This window comes from Cyprinus carpio, chromosome B21 (assembly GCF_018340385.1).
Source record: "Cyprinus carpio isolate SPL01 chromosome B21, ASM1834038v1, whole genome shotgun sequence".
NCBI lineage: Eukaryota > Metazoa > Chordata > Actinopteri > Cypriniformes > Cyprinidae > Cyprinus > Cyprinus carpio.
In genome coordinates, this window is record NC_056617.1 from 14,233,374 (window position 1) to 14,256,208 (window position 22,835).

The 22,835-nt window shown below is 38.7% G+C and overlaps 1 protein-coding gene across 1 annotated transcript; it reads left to right on the plus strand.

Moving 5' to 3' along the window:
- Positions 1–9,420: 9,420 nt before the first annotated feature.
- Positions 9,421–10,479, plus strand: LOC109057377 (olfactory receptor 1L3-like; the record flags this gene model as incomplete). Its single annotated transcript, XM_019074610.2, has 2 exons — positions 9,421–9,929; positions 10,047–10,479. Coding segments are annotated over exons 1-2 (801 nt in total), but the record flags the coding sequence as incomplete, so codon positions are not given.
- Between the last annotated feature and the right edge of the window lie 12,356 nt (positions 10,480–22,835).

Here is a 22,835-nt window from a genome sequence, read left to right on the forward strand (position 1 = left end):
ACCAAACAAGATTTGTAATGAAGATAAAATATGTAGACAAATAAGAATAAATGCTGCACGTGCACTCAGCATTATGCGCGCCAAGCAAATCTTGAACTGATATTTTACGGAATATTATACAAACCTGCATTTAAATGCGGCTGCAATTTATTTATTTATTTATTTATTTTTACTTTACTTAAATTATATGAAAGCAAGTAAAGAAGACTCCATTTAAAATCACTGAAGTTGTCAATTAATGAAGCTTTTTTTTTACATTGTATTTTGTTGATTATAATGCGAGAACTTGAGTTTAATCGTGAGGATGTTTTATTAATCCGTCCATTCTTTAGAGTTTCAGTGATTTAGCTAAATCGTGCAGGTTTAATTTATTCGTTTCTTGTTTTAAATAGGCCTAAATAATGGGAGCGAAATTATACAGTGCCTCACGTTTTACTAAAATAAAGAAAATTAAAGCTGCAAGCAGCGATGAAAGGGCCCTCGCACCCGGGCTCACCACCAACCGGTGGCCATAGCAGAACAGCGAACGTTGGGCCATATGCTTATAAAAAGGTAAAATATTTGTGCCACATTTCCTGCTGCCAACTGGTGGCACTATGATTATAACTGAATATCGGCATGCAAATGTGTTCAGGCTAGGACTCTTACCAAACATGCAAAGTTTCGGGCAGATCAGACATTGCATGTTTAAGTTAGTGTAAAAGAAGTAATTTCCTGTTGCCAGCAGGTGGCGCTATGACTATAAACAAATATTGGCCTAAAGATGAGTTCAGGCCAGGACCCATATCAAACACAAGAACTTTGGGCAGACCGTTTTAGTATGTTTCTAACATGTTGCCAGTGTATTTAGCACTTCCTGACACTTTTTAATATGTTGCCAGGAGTCCATAACAGTGTTAAACATGACACTTCCTGTTGCCAGTAGGTGGCACTATGACTATAACCCGAATAAGGGCATGTTGATGTGTTCCGGGAAGGACTCTTGACAAACGTTTGAAGTTTGGGGCAGATTGATCATTGCTTGCCTGAGTTACAGCAATTTCCTTTTTTACGGCTTTAGTAGCATGCTTTAGCACTTAGCTAAGTGCTACTAGCATGTATAAGTATGTTTCTAGCATGTTGCCAGCCTATTTAACACTTGTTGACACGTTTTAATATGTTCCTAGGAGTCCATTACAGTGTTAACCATGTCACTTCCTGTTACAAGCAGGTGGCGCTATGTCTATAACTAAATTTGGGAATGGGTGTTTGTTCAGGGCATAACACGTATGAAGTTTGGGGCAGATCGGACATTGCTTGTCTGAGTTACAACAACTTCCTGTTTCATAGTATTAATAGCATGCTTTAGCACTTAGTTAATGTTGTTAGCATGTTTTCTAGCATGTTTAGCATGCTTCTAGAATTTTGCCAGCCTATTTAACACATGTTGATGTTTTTTATTATTTTGCAAGGAGTCCATAACAGTGTTAAACAAGACACTTCCTGTTGCCAATAGGTGGCGCCATGACTATAGCCGAATACGGGCATGTTGATGTGTTCAGGACAGAACTCTTGTCAAACGTTTGAAGTTTGGGGCAGATCGGACATTGCTGGCCTGAGTCACAGCAACTTCCTTTTTCACTGCATTAGTAGCATGCTTTAGCACTTAGCTAAGTGTTGCTAGCATGTTTTAGCATGTTTCCAGCCTATTTAACACTTGTTGACACTTTTTAATATGTTCCTAGGAGTCCATAACAGTTTTAACCATGTCACTTCCTGTTGCCAGCAGGTGGCGCTATGACTATAACTGAATTTGGTCATGAGTGTTTGTTCAGGACAGAACACCTATCACACATGTGAAGTTTGGGGCAGATCGGACATTGCTTGCCTGAGTTACAGCAACTTCCTGTTTCACGGCGAAACATCAAATTTTGTCAGGCGTCCAGGGACACACCCCTTGACGAAAACTCAAAACCTTCGCAATTTAACATCACAAAGGTCTTATGATGACCCTCACCAAATTTGAAGATGATCTGATTAAAACTGTAGGAGGAGTTCGTCAAAGTACGAGGCATGGAAATGGCAAAAACTGCACAAAAATCGTACAGGAAATTCAAAATAACTTACTTCCTGTTGGATTTTGTACCAGGAGACTTTTTTGTAGATAATGGTGTGCTACACGTGTGTATCAATTTTCATGCATGTATGTGAAACTTAGCTCGAGGCGCACTCCGTTGAAATTGAATAGGTGGCGCTATCGAGCCATTTTGCCACACCCACTTCTAAAAACCTATATCAGATTTTTCAGAATTTTTGCCAGTTCTGATGCGTGTGCAAAGTTTTGTGAGTTTTGGAGCATGTTTAGGTCCTCAAAAATGCGACTCATTGCGGAGAAGAAGAAGAAGAAGAAGAAGAGAAGAAGAAGAAGAAGAAGAAGAAGAAGAAGAAGAAACGGAACAATTCCAATTGGGTCGTCGCACTGCAGTGCTTGGGCCCTAATAATTTATAAAACACGCAAGCCTAACTCACAATAGGCTACCACTTTTAATGCTCTGATGCAAAGTAAACCACAATTTCTTTTGAATAATATAAAACATAATTCATATCATATAAATAATACTGCACACTGTTTAAATATGTCAAATCTAAAATATGGTGTAGAGAAAATGTAAGCACAGGCTCAGGCACAGGCTTGACATTTATGCTGCTTGAATTCATTCTAAGAAACTCACATATCTTCATAAGGACTAAACTTTCATCTGTGAATATTAAATATTTTAACTAGCCTAGTGTTTTCCTTTCATTTTCCCCGACTGCAGTCAAATATAACACATCGGTGAGGCAAAGCTGACGTCTATTTGCGAAAATGTGCTTTTATGCGCTTGTTTGAAAACTTGTGATTAAAGCGCCACTCAGCGGTCAAAAGCTGCAAATGCACTTTGCAGCCACGGCGGCGGCGGTATGAGCGGCTGTAAAACCAACGTTTTGGATGGCCACCTACTGTAACTCTATAACATGTGACATTACGTTTCTGATCTACATTTAGCATTATTAATCTGTAGGCTAAGAATTAACATTTCAAAAGAATCATGTAATTATAATTGGGAAAATTGTTGTTAGATGTCTAGGATAGAACTTAAACTTTGAAATTGCTTGTTATCTTTCTTTTCTCCTCAAGAAGAGAACGTTTTGATTATTGTATCTACATTGTTTTGATGGAAGGATGAGGACAGACAGAGATAAAAAAATATATATATATATATTGTTCCGGTTCCCAGACACACTGCCGCTCGGCCCTCCACCAGGTTGGTAAATTCTTCCGCGGTGCCTGGCGGCGGCACTGGATAGCCCTCGGTGGACGGCATGACACCTCTCTGCCGCCCGGTGGATGGTGACGGCTCCACTGGATTCGGGCAGCCGGCAGGAGTCCCCTGTTTCCTGCTCCTCCCCATCATGACGGATGGCAGCAGGCTCCGGCCTCAGGCGAACGGCGGCGACTCCTCCACTAACTCATGGACGGCAGTCGTCCCTCCACATCCCAGGCGGCCGGCAGCAAGTTCATCCGTCCGCCAGCAACTCACTCCAGCCCACCGCCTTGAGGGTCCACGGCGGCAGACTGCTCCGCCATGCTCAATGGCACAGCGGATTCACCACAGCGGCAAAGGATATTCAGCAGCGTATCCCTCCTTCCTCCCGGGGTTTGGCACCAATGTAACAAACATTCTAATCATGGGAAGAAGGAGGTGGGAACTGGCAAACATTCAAATAAAAACTTTAATAATAAAATAAACACAAAACAGTGCGACAGCCCCTTGCGGACGACTGCCCCGCACAAACAGAAACAAAACACAAAAATAAACTCCAGGCATGGTCCTCTCTCGTCCTTCACTGTAGTTAGTCCTCCTTTTATCCTTCCGGAGCTCCTCCGTGGGACTCGAGACCTGTGAGTGGTGCAGGTGTTGCTCATCTTCAATTACTCCACCGGCATCGCACCGTTCCCACGCCTCTTGGCCCCGCCCCACTCGTCATGTTCACATTGCTGTTGCAGATGAAATATAACACGGATAACAATAAATAAATATTTTTTACCAGGTTAACCCCTTAACTGTTCTTTTATTTTAAATAAAGTAAATATTTAAAAAATAGTTAAAAATACAAAATTGCTATAAAATTAAAGCCATATGTCTACATATGCTGTGTTACAAATTTTAAGTTTCATATGCAATTTTGTTTAGGTGTTATACCAAAAACCATCCAAAATATTGAGAGAGAAATTTATAGATTTGTGAAAGAAATGCATAAAAAAAAAAAAAAAAAACTTTTTTAAACATTTGGCGCATTCTTGAGACTCGGACTTTTTCAACGATATGTATTTTGTCAAGATTATAAAAACGTTGTGATTCTAAAAGACCGTAACACATTTTGTACTCTGACACCCCCTCTAAAGAAGAGGAGACAGCTAAAAGATTTTGAAGTGCCATTTCTATGATAACAATATCCGATTTCAAAATCGTTTTCACAGCATGAATTTTGAAATTTTACGCTTTCAAATGGTATATTACTTATGATTACTAAAACATGTGATAGGGAAAAAGGCAAAGAAATAAAGACTATTTTTGTGACAAAGGTCAGAACTCCTGTAATGATGTAGATTTGTCATAGACTCTTGGTGCACTCTTGTCATAAATTAATCTATTACTCTTCCTACATAATTTGTAACAACAAAAGGTCAAATAACTATTCAGGAGTCTTATACCTTTTCAATGATATATAGTTTGTCATGATTAAATTAGGATTTAATTGTTATATAGTGAAGTAAACTTAGGCTTCCCGTATACAGCTTTACAGGTTACAGGTGACAGTTTTAATGAGCCAGATTAGAGGATCCCTGATATAGGCTAATTTGCTTTTCAGAGGCTGTTTGAAAATGAACCCTTTCAGCCAAGTCCTCCTGATTCTGAAGTTGAGAGTGAGATAAAGGTGTGGTTGCAGAATTCAAGAGACATAGTGGGTGGACGAAAGGATCTCTACCACAGTCTGCTGACTAGTTGAGAGACCTCGGGGGAAGATTCAGGTTCAATGAATACATTAACACATCAAATTAATTGTTAATTTGTAGTATTTTTATATTTGTATAGATAATATGTAGTCCCGTTCATAGTGTTAAATTAGCTGCTTTAACCTGAATTAAATGTTTTGTATTTAATAAATCCATTGATTTGAAATACCTTTTGACTACTGTACAATACAGACATTAGTTATGTGGTGACTGCATACATTTCAGATATATAATAACTTTTTTTCCCCAGAAAATTAAGTTATATTAGTTAAAAAGTATTTATAGTGAAACCGATTTATTGTTGTAGATTAATAGTGCGGGCCCTGTGTAGGCATAGTGAGGCCTTTCCGGGGGGTGGGGGGGGTGCGGTCATGGGGCACCACAGGCTTGTTTGCAGGGCTTCTATCTAAAAAACAACAACAACAACAACAACAAAAAAAAAAAAACATGGCAGCACGGTTTAGGTTTGCTAACACATGCTGGTGGAGGGCTGATGCAACATGACAATGACCTCAAGCACAGCAGCAAATCTACAACAGAATAGTTGAAAAGTAAAGAACCAAGGTGTTGCAATAGCCCATTCAAAGACCAGAACTCATTTTGACTAAAATGCTGTGGTGAGAGCTGTGCATAAACAAATACCCACAAATCTCAATAAGCTACAGCAACGTCGTAAAGAAGAGTGCCAAAATTCTTCCAGACCAATGGGTGAGACTACTAAAGTTACTGCTGCTAAATTTTTACATAATTTTTTATTGCTGCTATAAATAATTATATATATATATATATATATATATATATATATATATATATATATATATGTGTGTGTGTGTGTGTGTGTGTGTGTGTGTGTGTGTCAGGGATTTTGATTTTTTGCCAATTGTGTTTTTTCCCATTTGTGCTTGTGTGTTTGTGAGTTGGTGTATCCCGGGGCGTGGATATGCACTGTGGATATCTTGCCTTGATTGCTGAATGTGAATCACCTGCTGCCAATCAACTCATCTGCCTCCAGTATTTAAACTCTGGGTCTTCAGTCATTTTCTGTGGTATTGTGCTAAAGCCTCCCAGTGTCTTTTGGACTAGGTTTTGGGTCATGTGTTTTGTTGGAGTTCTAATTCTGTTTCTCTTGTGCTTTAGACCTCACTCCACCTGCATCCATCCTGCATTCTGCCTGCTACGCCCGTTCAACAAACCATTCTCTCTGCTCTACCAACATATCTCTGGCCTGTTTGGTTTCCAGCGCACATCATCTAATAATCTTCAACACCGAAGGAGAAATGGATTGTGTTGCTTGACTTTTGGGAATAAACTAATTTTATTTGCATCATTTTTAGTCTGTGTTTTGCTTTTGGGTCCAAAAGTGGGTTTGGTTACAACAATATGTAAACACACACACACACACACATACACATACACATACACATACATTATATGTTATAAAAATTACAAATTAAATGCAACATTAATATATATATATATATATATATATATATATATATATATATATTATACATACACACACACACACATATATAATACAGGTAAAAAGTTTGGAAACATTACTATTTTTAATGTTTTTGAAAAGTTTCTTCTGCTCATCAAGCCTGCATTTATTTGATCAAAAATACAGAAAAAAAAAATAATATTGTGATATATTATTACAATTTAAAATAATTGTTTTTAAATTTATTATACTTTAAATTATCATTTATTTCTGTGATGCAAAGCTGATTTTTTAGGATCATTATCACATGATCCTTTAGAAATCATTCTAATATGATGATTCATTATCAAAGTTGGAAACAGTTCTGCTGCTTAATATTTTTTCAGAACATGTGATACTTTTTTAGGATACTTTGATGAATAAAAAGTAAAAAAAAAGCTATGTTTTTAAAATGTAAATATTTTGTAATAACAATATACACTACTGGTCAGTAATTTGGGGTCAGTAATTTTTTTTTCTTTCTTTTTTTTTTAAATAAAATCAATACTTTTATTCAGCAAGGATGTGTTGAATTGATAAAAAGTGATAGTAAAGAAAATATATTATTAGAATATATTATTAGACATTTTGTTTTTATTTTGAATAAATGCAGTTCTTTTTAACCTTTTTTTTCATCAAATATATTAGACAGCAGAACTGTTTCCAACACTCATAATAAATCAGAATATTAGAATGATTTCTAAATGATCATGTGATAGACTGGATGTTACATGTGACACTGAAGGCTGGAGTAATGATGCTGAAAATTCGGCTTTGCATCACAGGAATAAATTATTTTTTTAAAATATATTCAAATAGAAAACTATTATTTTAAGTTGTAATAATATTTCACAATATTACTGTTTTTTTCTGTATTTTTGATCAAATAAATGCAGGCTTGATGAGCATAAGAGACTTCTTTCAGAAACATTAAAAATAGTAATGTGTCCAAACTTTTGACCTGTACTGTATATATATATATATATATATATATATATATAGATATATTATATATATATATATATATATATATACAGGTCCTTCTCAAAAAATTAGCATATTGTGAAAAAGTTCATTATTTTCCATAATGTAATAATAAAAATGAAACTTTCATATATTTTAGATTCATTGCACACCAACTGAAATATTTCAGGTCTTTTATTGTTTTAATACTGATGATTTTGGCATACAGCTCATGAAAACCCAAAATTCCTATCTCAAAAAATTAGCATATCATGAAAAGGTTCTCTAAACGAGCTATTAACCTAATCATCTGAATCAACTAATTAACTCTAAGCACCTGCAAAAGATTCCTGAGGCTTTTTAAAAACTCCCAGCCTGGTTCATTACTCAAAACCGCAATCATGGGTAAGACTGCCGACCTGACTGCTGTCCAGAAGGCCATCATTGACACCCTCAAGCGAGAGGGTAAGACACAGAAAGAAATTTCTGAACGAATAGGCTGTTCCCAGAGTGCTGTATCAAGGCACCTCAGTGGGAAGTCTGTGGGAAGGAAAAAGTGTGACAAAAAAACGCTGCACAACGAGAAGAGGTGACCAGACCCTGAGGAAGATTGTGGAGAAGGACCGATTCCAGACCCTGGGGGGACCTGCGGAAGCAGTGGACTGAGTCTGGAGTAGAAACATCCAGAGCCACCGTGCACAGGCGTGTGCTTTTGAACCAGAAACAGCGGCAGAAGCGCCTGACCTGAGCTACAGAGAAGCAGCACTGGACTGTTGCTCAGTGGTCCAAAGTACTTTTTTTTCGGATGAAAGCAAATTTTGCATGTCATTCGGAAATCAAGGTGCCAGAGTCTGGAGGAAGACTGGGGAGAAGGAAATGCCAAAATGCCTGAAGTCCAGTGTCAAGTACCCACAGTCAGTGATGGTCTGGGGTGCCATGTCAGCTGCTGGTGTTGGTCCACTGTGTTTTATCAAGGGCAGGGTCAATGCAGCTAGCTATCAGGAGATTTTGGAGCACTTCATGCTTCCACCTGCTGAAAAGCTTTATGGAGATGAAGATTTCGTTTTTCAGCACAACCTGGCACCGCTCACAGTGCCAAAACCACTGGTAAATGGTTTACTGACCATGGTATTACTGTGCTCAATTGGCCTGCCAACTCTCCTGACCTGAACCCCATAGAGAATCTGTGGGATATTGTGAAGAGAAAGTTGAGAGACGCAAGACCCAACACTCTGGATGAGCTTAAGGCCGCTATCGAAGCATCCTGGGCCTCCATAACACCTCAGCAGTGCCACAGGCTGATTGCCTCCATGCCACGCCGCATTGAAGCAGTCATTTCTGCAAAAGGATTCCCGACCAAGTATTGAGTGCATAACTCAACATAATTATTTGAAGGTTGACTTTTTTTGTATTAAAAACACTTTTCTTTTATTGGTTGGATGAAATATGCTAATTTTTTGAGATAGGAATTTTGGGTTTTCATGAGCTGTATGTCAAAATCATCAGTATTAAAACAATAAAAGACCTGAAATATTTCAGTTGGTGTGCAATGAATCTAAAATATATGAAAGTTTAATTTTTATCATTACATTATGGAAAATAATGAACTTTTTCACAATATGCTAATATTTTTAGAAGGATCTGTGTATATATATATATTAATGTGGCATTTTAATTTGTAATTTTTTTAGAACAGCAATTTTTTTTGTGTGTGATCATCAGCAAGCATATTGGACTAGCAGTTCACCAATCATAGCAAAGATTATCATAATTTTTTTTTTTTTTTTTTTTTTTTGATGACAACACAAAACTTGACACATTTAAAATGGCTTAAGCAAACTAAACTCAATTCAGAGAAAAGCAGGTTGTGCTCTTGAATATCGTGATAAACAAGTAACACTAGGCAGGAAAGGGGTGTAAAAGTTGCGAACCACAACTGTGTATCTATCACTCAACTACCTTTGTAGGTAAGGAACATTTCAGAAGTAGTTACATTCTGACTCGATATATTTTATCTGTTATATGTAATGGTTATATCTTATATTTATTTTATTTGTATGCTTTGTTAAGGTCACAGATGGACAACTTGACATTCAGATACAGTGTACTACTAGTGGAGGGACTGAATGTTACATCTCAGTCAAGCCTTCCCGTGTTTATCCTTCTTTTGCTTGCTTACGTATTTATTATGATCTCTAACACTGGTATGATGATTCAGATCTCACTGGAAAAAAGTTTACACCAACCTATGTACATTCTTTTCTGCAGCTTGACATTTAATGATGTAATGGGAGCCACTGTTTTTGTGCCACGTTTGTTGAGGGATATTTTAACAGACCCCTCTGAGCGCTTCATCACATATGTAGAGTGTGTTATTCAAGCTTATTTTACACATTTGTGTAGTACAGCATCTCACACGGTGATAATAATCATGGCCTTTGACAGGTATGTGGCCATATGCAATCCACTGCGATACCCAACTATAATGAGCAATAATATGGTGGTTAAACTGTCAGCAGGAGCCTGGGTTGTTGCAGTAGTGCTTGTGTCAATATTGATCAGTCTCAGTCTGCGCCTGTCTCACTGCAGATCATTTATTTCAAACCACTTTTGTGACAACGCTTCACTATTTAAACTGTCTTGTGAAAGTACAGTGATTAATAATGTATATGGATTGACTTTCACTGTAGTTTTATTTGCCTCCTCAGTAGGGAGTGTGGCATTAACATATCTCAGAATAGCGATGGTATGCTTCAAAAGTAAAAACAAAACAACAAACAGCAAAGCCATAAAAACCTGCAGCTCTCACTTGACTGTTTATATAATCATGCTGGTCTCTGGATCTGTTGGAATTGTCCTCCATCGTTTCACTGTATATGCTGAAACTAGGAAACTAGCTAATGTATTGTTTCATGTTATTCCACCAGTCTTGAATCCCATAATATATGGTTTACAAGCCAAGGAAATAAGACAAAGGATTTTTTTTATTTTTTTAGGGAAAAGTGTATATATAGTGTTTTTTTTTTTTTTTATGTGTATATAAGAGAGAGTATAGTGTCTCTTTTATAATATTATATTTTTATGTATTTTTTTGTATATATATGTAGGTAAACATGAAGGTAATGTAATGTAATTCATATACAAATGTTATTACATAAACAGCAGGTATAGTATATGCAAAATAGATTATTAGGTCTAATTTGTTATTTTCAGTGTCTCAATACAGGTTGCAAAGATGATGTAATAAGGAAGAGGCATTGATAAAGAAGAGAAGTATCTGGCATAAATACTGTCTAGGCTAGTTCGAGTTACCATGTGTGCAGTGAGAGAGTTTTGAGTTGTAAGGTTTAATGTGTCATTACAAATAAATTACACCATCATTTCTGTCTTTCCACTTGGCTTAAAAAATCAAAATAATTAAGCAATTTCACAGGAAGGAGTTCTGCTGTGCACTGTGCAGTGATATATGTTCACACAGAACACAAAGAAATTGTCAGTGTTGTGCTGAATCATTGAAACAAATGCTAAAATAAATAAATAAATAAATAAAAAAGCAGCATAAATCAATGAATAGGTGACAAATCTAGAGGCAGGTTATGTTTAACTAAACAATAATACAAGACTAAACAAAAAACATTAACAAAAATAAAATAATAATAATATACCAATATTACAGCCATAAAGTAAAAACTTTAATGGCATAATTATCGGACATTTACAGTAGGCTTAAACATAATAATAATAATTATTATTATTATTATATTATTTCATATTTGTACATATTCTTTTAACATTTATTGAATCCTCTCTATACATTGCACACTATAATATAATAGTAGAATATAGGTTAATATAATAATTTCTTAATTCTGCACTTTTTGTCATTCTTAATTCAAAATAAAATGTTAATTTATTAATAATATCCATTTCTGATAATCCCAGGCTGCTATGGTCATGCAGGTTTGTTTAAGCTTTAAACCCATCCATGCCTAGTGCACTGCTGCATCATTATTTTGCCATGACTAAAGCCTCCTACACACTGCACGATTTTAGCAATCCTATTGGATCATTGTTGGTCACACTGTGCGACATGGATCTAATAAACTTGGGTACGACATGCATGTAGACTGTACGATGATGACACCTATTGACTCATAGTCTATGATGCACGTTTCTATAGAGGAATAAAACGTCATTAGCATGCTGTAGTGGTAAACAAAAATAGCTTAATGAATCACACTTTGACAGTTGTAGTTTTTATGTGTGCTGAAAAAAGTGGAAGCGTCGAAAGAGGAAGGAATAAGAGCTTGAGATAAGCAGTTTTATGTTTTAGCACCATGTCGCGTTGATTTCATGTCGCATTTTTACTGGTCGGTCAGTAAACATGGGTCGTAACTGCAAACACACTGTGCGATGATCACACTGAATTTCTGACACTGCCAGAAAATTACAGGTCCTTCTCAAAAAATTAGCATATTGTGAAAAAGTTCATTATTTTCCATAATGTAATGATAAAAAATAAACTTTCATTTATTTTAGATTCATTGCACACCAACTGAAATATTTCAGGTCTTTTATTGTTTTAATACTGATGATTTTGACGTACAGCTCATGAAAATCCAAAATTCCTATCTCAAAAAATTAGCATATTTCATCCAACCAATAAAAGAAAAGTGTTTTTAATACAAAAAAAGTCAACCTTCAAATAATTATGTTCAGTTATGCACTCAATACTTGGTCGGGAATCCTTTTGCAGAAATGACTGGTTCAATGCGGCGTGGCATGGAGGCAATCAGCCTGTGGCACTGCTGAGGTGTTATGGAGGCCCAGGATGCTTTTATTGTTTTAATCATCAGTATTAAAACAATAAAAGACCTGAAATATTTCAGTTGGTGTGCAATGAATCTAAAATATATGAAAGTTTAATTTTTATCATTACATTATGGAAAATAATGAACTTTTTCACAATATGCTAATTTTTTGAGAAGGACCTGTATTGTAGGCTATCTTTGGTCGCAAGACTGTGACAACGGCTGTCTTTGAGCCTCTCTCACTGTACGACATAGGACCACCGATTAGGAGCCACGATCACAGAAATCGCCACGATTGTTTCACGATGCCCATCTTTCGCCTGGGACAGCTGAAAATCCAGTAGTGTGTCTCGGGCTTAAAAGGTGAATTGACAAACTACAACATATTGGAGCCAAATTCGGGTTATTAATTCAAGCTTTAACACTTAATTATTAATTTCAGAAATTTTATCATTTATGACCCAAGCCCAAAGACACTTAATACGTGTCACTTATAATAAATAGACATGGCATCCCTTAAAGAGCCCTTAAAGAGCTCACTCTGCAAAGTAACTTTCCAAACATAATCATAACACGATGGCTCTGCTGATGGTAGTTTAGTTAAAATCACCAAACATAATGAGGTTTTGGTTGCTGTAATATTACTTTGGTTAAAAATACCAGATACCAAATGCACAAGACGGCAGAACTTTACAGTGTGTCAATGCCATTATAACGTTATAATGACCTGTCAAGGGGTGGGATGTATTAGGCAGCAAATACAGTCAATTCTTAAATTTAAAGTGTTGGAAGCAAGAAAAATGGGCAAGCAGAAAGATATGAGTAACTTTGACAAGGGCCAAATAGTGATGGCCCTTGAGCTCCAAAACAGCAGGTCTTGTGTGGTGTTTCTGGAGAAGGGAGAATGTTACGTATGTAACCCTCGTTCCCAGAAGGAGGGAACAGTTATGTCATGTTGGATGACTGACGAATTGGGATCTCGCTTAAAGAGACCAATCCACTTCGAGTGTAAACTAAACGAGCCAATGCACATTGGCATGCGATTATTGCACCCAGCTACTGCTGACCACAACGTGAGTATAAGTAGGCAGCAGCTGCAGCGCATATTCAGGGTTTCGCTGAGGAGCCGAGCTGGTGACCCGGCTGCTCAGCGGTGGTACAGAAGCTGTGGTGACGGGATGACTGACAAATTGGTATCCCTACCAAAGGGCCATAGGTACTGCCCCTTCCAGTGTCCTGTGGAAGCCTCCTGCACCCCTTCTTTTTGTAGGTTGGGGCTTACCACCAACCAGTTACTGCTGCTATGTCACTACCCACTCAGTAAGACTGGATAACACTGGGAAAACGTACCCGTACCACTTGGGACAGGAACGTTGCGGAAGCCCCATCCTTCCCGAAGCAGGTTTCGGAAGCACTTACACATATGGTCAACTGCTTAGGTGCATATGGAAGATTATCATGATCATAACCCTCTTTGGAAATGGCTGAAGTCTGCCGGGGAAACACGAGTTCTGAGGCTATACCATGGACTTTACACATATGGGATCCACTTAGGTCTCTACATTTGGAACCCAGCCCTCTACCGGTTCTCACGATTTCATAGAGTGAGGGCCTGGCACCGGACATTCTGCTATGTCTGGCTGCTGAGGGGACTGAGGAGCTCAACAGGGTCTATGATATGGATTCTCTGGAGAGGTTTTAGCAAGCTGACCTGAAGCCAGGGCCTCTCAGTGCTTCTATCCATTTGAGATGAGAACACAGGAGGATACCGACTCCACACGAAGGCTATAGAATCTAACAAACGTGTTGGGGGTCGCACAGCCCACAGCTCTACAAATATCTGCCAGTGAGGCACCACGAGCCAGTGCCCAGGAGGATGCAGCACTTCTAGTAGAGTGAGCTTGCAACCTGAATGGACAGGGCACACCCTGTGCCTGATAAGCCAGGGTGATGGTATCCACTATCCAGTGGGCCATCCTCTGCTTATAGATGCCATCCCCCTTCTTCCGGCCTCCATGAAAGACAAAGAGCTGGTCTGAGGTCCTGAAACTTTGTGTCCTGTCTACGTAGCAGTCTAAGGTAGCAAGTACCAAATACATGTGTTTCAAATAAATGTTACACCATACTGCTGTTGTTGTTGTTCTTTCAATAAGCGAATTTAAGGGTTAATGAAATGCCAAACGAATATACAATAATAAACCTTTGTTTTTATCAAAAGTAAATCTTGACACCACATAAAATATAAAAGGAGTAACAATTTAACTAGTTTAATAAAATAAATGAACACTAATAAAATATAGTAACAAACTGACTCCAATAGGACTGATTATGGAAATGGAATGGTTCTTTTGCATTGCAAACATGATACTTGACTCTGAACTACTGCTAATCATTTTTTAATATGTATAAACAGTATACCGTCGATCAGCCTTTTCAAACTTCTTTTTGCCCTCAAACGAAGAATGAAAACGAACTTCGTTTGAAGTATATCGGGGCCTTTAGGCTAATGACATTTTTTGAAGGGGAATGTTCTCTCTGTATCTATCTTTCTACTGTGTTTATCCAGTTCTTTTGGGGTATTTTGTATTATTTGCTTACATAAATTATAATTATTATAAAATATATATATTTTATAATTATTACAAAGTCATGGCATCAAAATCAATTATGCTGTGACCAAAAATATCAAAAATTGTAATGACATTAAAATGTCTTTGTATGTATATAAATATAATGGTTTTGTAGTGATGCTGTCTATATCTCTCTCTTTTTTTCTCTCTCTGTCTCCCCCTGCTGGTTTCTCTCTCCTGTCTCCCCCCGCTCTTCGCTTCTGTGTCACAGCTGACTTCACTTCTCATTAAGATAATTTCCCCTCCACCTGCTTCTCATATTGCCTTGTTATCTGGGCTACTTCTACCCTCTCGTTCTCGTGTCTCTTTGTCAGATTGTTATCTCCTAATGAAGCTGTTGCCATCTGCACAAGAAATTAGTCTTGTCCTGTCCCTGTCCCGTCCTGTATAGTCGGGGTTAGGTTAGTCTTCTGCTATCACTGCCCCGTTCGTCTCTGTGCTCACCCCCTTTGCACCCCACAGAACCTTACCTGCTGTCCAACGCCGCGGCCTCCCCGCTCTGCGAGCTCCGATCCCCAAATCTCCCCTGAACCCGGTCAAGCCTCCGCCTCGCCAGCCTGCTGGTTGTTCCAGCCACAGAGGTCTCCTGTGTTACTTATACCCAGCCTGCGGGTCTGCCTTGGTTTTCACCTTTTGTACTCCTTATTTGGATTTTCCTGTGGCTTCGTTGAATTCCCTGGCAGATAAAGTGGCGTGTGAACAAAGAAATACATGGCGCGTACTTCATACTAAAATCAAACGTTCGACTAGAATGGGAGTTGCTAGGCCAAATTTTAGGGGGGCTATAGTGAGTTGTGTTTTTTGTTTGTTTGTTTGTTTGTTTGTGGTTCAGCAGAATTTGTCCAGTCATGGCGCGCCAGTCCTTTAAGGGCCCTATCATACACCAGGCGCAATGTGGTGCAAGGCGGAGCGCAAGTGTTTTTGCTAGTTTCAGCCCAACGCAGTTCTCATTTTCACATCCTAAGCCACGTTGTTTAAATAGCAAATGAATTTGCGCCCATTTGTGTGCTCATGGGTGTGCTGGTCTAAAACAGAGGTGTGTTCAGGTGCATTCTTGGCGCGTTGCTATTTTGAGGAACTGAATATAGACCATAGAAAATAGACCATAGACCAACTCAGACCTGGTCTAAAGTCAATGGCGCAATATTTTTTTTGTTATTTAAAGAGCGCGTTAGTAGAAAATGCGGCTCTGGGTGGGTTTCACAAAGGGTCGTGCAGCAGCACACAAACATTTTTAATTATGAAACAATAAAAGATTAAAATGTAAAAGATTATTATTGTGTAGACTACATGAATATAAAAATGTCTACATGTCATAATTGATAGCCATTGCATGTATCAGAATTAGGTTACCTATTTGCTTGACAGGAGCAGCTCTGTTTCATCTCTGGAGATGCATTCTGTCTTTGCGTTTGCAAATTCTGCCATGTAAATAGCAGTGTTGGGAAGGTTACTTTGGAAATGTAATAGGTTACAGATTACAAGTTATCCTATTTAAAATGTAATAGTAGTGTAACTTTTTAGATTACTTTATTAAAGTTATGTAACTGATTACTTTTGATTACGTTTTGATTGACTACTTCTAAATTTCTAATGAATGTTCATTTGCAATTGTTAATCATTTCCGAACATTTACACCATAAAGGGTTAAACTTTCAGTAGTGCTCAGCACTGTCAGACTTTCAAAATCCTTCATCACTTGAATTAAGATGATCATATTTGTACACATCCACCACAAAATCAGACTTTAGTACTGCCTTTTACTTTGAGAGTGATCTGAAGTTCAATGCAGATTTAAAATCATAAGATATTGTTTACTGATACTGTTTTTGAAACCAAATCTTTGCATAACTACAGGAAACACTGCATTTAACAATAGTTTGGGGGAAAAAAATTTAAAGGGGCCATATGACGTTGCTAAAAATAACATTATTTTGTGTATTTGGTGTAATGCAATGTGTTTATGCGGTTTAAGGTTCAAAAAACATTATTTTCCACATAATTGACATGCTCCTCTATGCCCCACCTTTCTGAAATGTGTACATTTTTACAAAGCTCATCTTTCTGAAAAGCAAGGTGTTCTCTGATTGGCCAGCTATCCAGTGTGTTGTGATTGGCTGAATACCTCAAGCGCGTGACAGAAATGTTACGCCCTTTTACATACTGTGATGCCGTGTTCCGGCAAATAAGACAAAACCAATAAAACCCATTACAAACTAAGCATTTGTTGCATCCAGTGGGGACATAATTACTGATTAAAATGACTTGTACTGTGTTTTTATGCATTGCATTGCGTATTGCGCCGCGCAAACATAAAACAATGTCTGTATTTGTGATCAGAGAAACAACAAACAACAAGCGCTACTCTACAATAGTCAAAACTCACGTTTGAATCATCAGTGGAAAATTCTTTAAATATGTAAACGTACTTACAGACTGTGAGTCAGAAGTGCCAGACTGCCCTTGCAAAGTTGGAACTGCCCCACTTTATAGAACAGCTTTTGATCACAGACCCATTGTAGGCTAGTCTGCAGGTTCAGGAAACACTCCTCCATAAAATGCATCACACAGTGCGGGCTTAAGTGAGGAACGGCCGCCGGATTCGACGAAGGAGCGGGTGGCGGACTTGCGGCAACCACATGTCACGACCCCGGGCTGGACTCCACTTCGTCCACGGTGAAAGCCGATCTGGCAATCCACAGCACGAAATTAAAATATTTCCTCAGTGACTGGCAAGGATCAGCTCTAGGCATGACAAAGCGGATATCGTCCTCTTTTGGAAGGCAAAAGAAAGTAGTTTCACTTTCACAATGAAACATCTCCACAACATGGCTACAGTGAGAATAAAAATTACGCCTTTTTTCATATGTGAACATTTGGGTGGTGTTATGCAAATCTTCCCAGATTGTGACATAGACATGTGGGGCGTGTTAGAATTAGCTGTTTCAGGTAGGCGTGGTTGACCCTTAACTTTTATAAAGAATATCTCTTTGGATTTGAGGCTTTAGTCTTTGCAACTTTACAGATCTTCTTTATGTACCAAGAGCTTGTAACACTCCAAAGAGAAAGGAAAAATTTAAATCGCATCATATGACCCCTTTAATTAAAAAATTATAATAAATAAAAGCATATACATCAACTCAAAAATGGTTATCTAATAAGCATGTGTCATATTCTGTGTACTAAACTCCTGAAACATTGGTGTCTCTTTGCATATGATACGACGATAGTTTTCTCAAAATAAGTAAAATGCTCATGAAGTGACTCAGAGCAGTTCTAGAGATTATGTTTGTGTGTTCATGTACTCATATATTGAGGCAGCAGAGGCTGAAAACTGCGAGCTTCAGTAGGCCTATGTGTAGTAAATGAAACCGCATGTCTGCGCCATTAATTTCCACGAGGGGTGGACTGGGAAAAAAAATCTCACACTCATACAACCATAACAAATTCTGAAACATGGACAACCTTATTTTTTGTATGGACCTCACATAAAAAAGTTTTAAATCCTTAGGTAATTAAACGTAATTAAACGTTCTCTCCTGAACTGCACCTTAACTTCCATTTTTCTATCCAGTCTCTTTATTTTGCCCTGATATCTATCTCTCTCAAGTGACTTTAATACTCAAGATTTTTCCCTTACAAAAATTAACCATGCTTTTATTATAATACAAGTACAGTAAGCATGTTTTTTTGTTTGTTTTGCAAATGGATTACCATTTGTATTTATTTTTACTACAAATTCCATGGTTAAACTATCGTTAGTGTAGGAAAAACCATGGTTAATTTATGGTAACCATGGTTTAACAATAGGAACCATTATCTTTGAATTTATAGTAAAATCTTCATTAATTTTCGTAAGGGATGTGTTGTTGTCTAAACTAGCTCCCCCTAAACCTGCTAAACTTTTTTTTTTGCTAAATTACAACTATAGCATTACAATAGATAATAATGATGTCCTTTATGCAGTATTGTGAGTGGTGATGAGCAACGGGCTGCTGCTGCTTAACTAAGTAAACAAAGACAAAACTACAATAGCATATATACAGATGAAACTGGCCTGCACTCGAAACCCTGAACAATAGTTTTGCTTCTCTGCTCCACTTGTGCGCCTCCACAGTTGACTCCATTCGCTCTCTCACATTGATTACTCTGATCCAAACCGTTTGGCGGAGCACGCCAGAGCCAAGGCATTGCCGGTCACAACTAAGCGATTCATGATTTATTAGATTTTAATTATCGAATGGCGGATTCAGATAAAAATCACCTTAGTACATTCGGCAGGCAATTATACATTAATAATATTAAAATAGCAGGTGAAATCGGCACCCAGGCTACAGGGAATTGTCCTTGTTCTCCCGATTGCCAGTCCGCAACTTATTTCCACAGACACGCAGACCGTGAAGGATACATTTATTGTCTTTTAGCACATTCCAGTACAAGCAAACATATATATATATATATATATATATATATATATATATATACACACATAATGTTAAACTTCTGGAAGGTAAACTTTGAAAACACATTAGATCTCAATGGGGAAAAATATCATGCAGGATATCTGTACTGATGTGGACTGGGTAATTTGTTAGGAATGAAAAGATGCCACATTATTTTAATGGAAATGAAAATTATCAACCTATAGAGGGCTGAATTCAAAGACACTCAAAATTAAAGTGAAAAAAGGATGCAGCAGGCTAGTCCATTAAGCTGAAATTTCATTGCAGCAACTCAAAATGTATTGTATGGCCCCCACGTGCTTGTATGCATGGCTGACAACGTCAGGGCACGCTCTTAATAAGACGAAGGATGGTGTCCTGGGGTATTCCCTCCCAGATCTGGACCAGGGCATCACTGAGCTCCTGGACACTCTGAGGTGCAACCTGGCGACATCAGATGAACCAAAACATAGTGTCCCAGATGTGTTCTATTGGATTTAGGTCAGGCGAGCGTGGGGGACATTCAATGGTATCAATTCCTTCATCCTCCTGGAACTGACTGCATACTCTCGCCACATGAGGCCGGGCATTGTCGTGCACCAGGAGGAACAAGGACCCAATGCACCAGCATAGGGTCTGACAACGGGTCCAAGGATTCCATCCTGATACCTAATGGCAGTAAGTGTGCTATTGTCTAGCATGTAGAGGTCTCTGTGGTCCTCCATGGATATGCCTTCCCAGACCATCACTGACCTACCACCAAACCGGTCATGCTGAACAATGTTACAGGCAGCATAACATTCTCCACCACTTTTCCAGACCCTTTTACATCTGTCACACGTGCTCAGGGTGGACCTGCTCTCATCTGTGAAAAGCACAGAGTGCCAGAGGCGGACCTGCCAACTCTGGTGTTCAATGGCAAATGCCAATCAAGCTACACGGTGCAAGGCAGTGAGCACAGAGCCCACTAGAGGACGTCAGGCCCTCAGGCCACCCTCATGAAGTCTGTTTCTGATTGTTTTCTCAGAGGCATTCACACCAGTGGCCTGCTGGAGGTCAATTTGTAGGGCACTGGCAGTGCTCATCCTGTTCCTCCTTGCACACAAAGGAGCAGATACAGGTCCTGCTGATGGGTTAAGGACATTTTACTGCCCTGTCCAGCTCTCCTAGAGTAACTGCCTGTCTCCTGGAATCTCCTACATGCTCTTGAGACTGTGCTGGGAGACACAGCAAACCTTCTGGCAATGGCTATTTTGATCCAATAGGATTGGATCAATGGCAATTGATTTGCACTCACTGTGCAACCTTTGTAGGGTCCAGGTATCGCCTCATGCTACCAGTAGTGACACTGACCCTAGCCAAATGCAAAACTAGTGAAAAACAATCAGAAAAGATGAGTAGGGAATAAAATGTCAGTGGCCTCCACCTGTAAAACCATTCCTGTATTGGGGGTTTTCTAATGGTTGCCCATCTAATGCACCTGTTGTTAATTTTATTAACACCAAAGCAGCTGAAATGAATTAACAACCCCCTCTGCTACGTTTGAAGTTAGGCCCCTCTGGTGTCACAAATGAATTACTTCTCCTTTAAAAAGTTATTTATAATTATGTACTATACTCAAATGTAATATATATATAATGTATTATATGTATACTATAATAAATAGTCAAGCACAAACTCTTAGATAAATAACAAAATATAAATAATTTAAAGAGTAACTAAACCCTAAACCAACTTTTTTTAGTTAATGTTTTGTAAGAATGGGGCTTTATTAGTGCTGTTCATTGATTCAAGTAACTTTTTTGAAATTTGATTATAAAGTGTTTTAATTCTACAATATATGGTGTAAAAACGTCTGAGTGCTGCCCTCTTCAGGTTGAACGGTGGCTGTTGCAGTTGATTTTTCCTATTGGATGTTTGGGGTGGTACGTGATGTAAACGGTGGCAGGTGACGTATGCAGTTTCCAGCTCACCATGCCCTTGGTACGAGCTACCACGCCCCTTGGCAGTATAAAAACTGATTTCCGTTAAAATCACTGTAGCAGCTGCTTCGCTAGCATCGTCGGATGCCGATCGCGATGAGGGAGCTAAGACTGCAGTTTGAGCCAGCGGCTCGAATTGATATGGCTCAGGCCCTGGCCCTGTGTCCACAGACACCTCGACATCCTCCACTTCAGGTGAAGGTGGGGGAGAAAAGTCCTCTACTTCAAATGAACGCTCTGTTGCAAAGCTACTTGTGTCACTACAGTCACTCTCCATTTTAGCGAATCTGACAGCAGCTGTCTATAATCCGTTACTGCGGGTCTCAGGTTCACGCCCCACCCGCTCAGCCCTGCCCTCGGTTCGTCTCCTCTATCTCCGCTGTGCTCTGCCCACTTTTCAGCATTTTTCAAATACTGCCAGTGGGTGGAGTCAGGCTCTGACCAGGGGTTTAGTTACCCTTTAATTAGAACAGAAATAGAAGGTCAAAGATTCACACAATCACACAGACTTTAGATCTGACCAAATTAACCCCAAAAAAGGCTATATCTCAGGTGACAGGAGTACAGAAATGGTCTCTGTAACAAAACACCCAGAATTAAAGGAACGAGTGAATTCACTTGGAATAAAATGTAAAAAAAATTCACTGTGGATGTCAGAAATCACTTTGAATATTCAAAGTTAATAAGTGCGGTGAATAAACACAATGTAAAAGAATATTAAACTTTGTGAGCCCACATACACAAACACAAACACACACACACACACACACAGTTGCAGGCCTGGATCCTAGCTTGTGTTTGTGGTGGCCGGGAAACTGAAAAATGGCCCCTTCACTCTCCTGAGCTTAAACAAAATCAACACTGGTACCTCAATTTCATGTGTGAAGCAAACCGCGATCCTGGACTCCGTATTAGGCCTCCCGCAGCTCCCCGGTCTTGCTCTCTCTCGTCCGCCGAGGAAACGCTCCTCCCACGCAGCCAGAAGAACCCCAAATATTGCGGGTATTTGGGGCGCTATCTGGTCCTCAATTTCCCCCGAGTCGTGCAGGAAACAACACTGCTTAATGGGTCAATCGGTTCTGTTCAAATGTTCCGCTCATTTAATAGTCCGGTTCAGATGAATAACGTGTACGGGATATTCAAGAACAGTCTGTGCGCGTGACTGACGATTAAAGATACCGGAATGTCGTATAAACACTCACAGCGAACTTACAATAAACACAAATAAACATGAATCGTGTGTTTCACACACGATCAATATTACAGTTCAAGATTTTAAACTTGTAAACTCATAGATCATTCACCACTCTATTACCGCATACAGTGCATCTCTCTCATAGCTTGCATATCGCATTCCCGCTTTGTCAATCACCCCACTCAACAACCACTAAAAAAAACATAAGACATAGGCACGGGCGGGACTTAACTCTCTTGAACCAATAAAATAAAGAAAGACCTAACTTGTAGGTTAAAACCACGTTTTTCA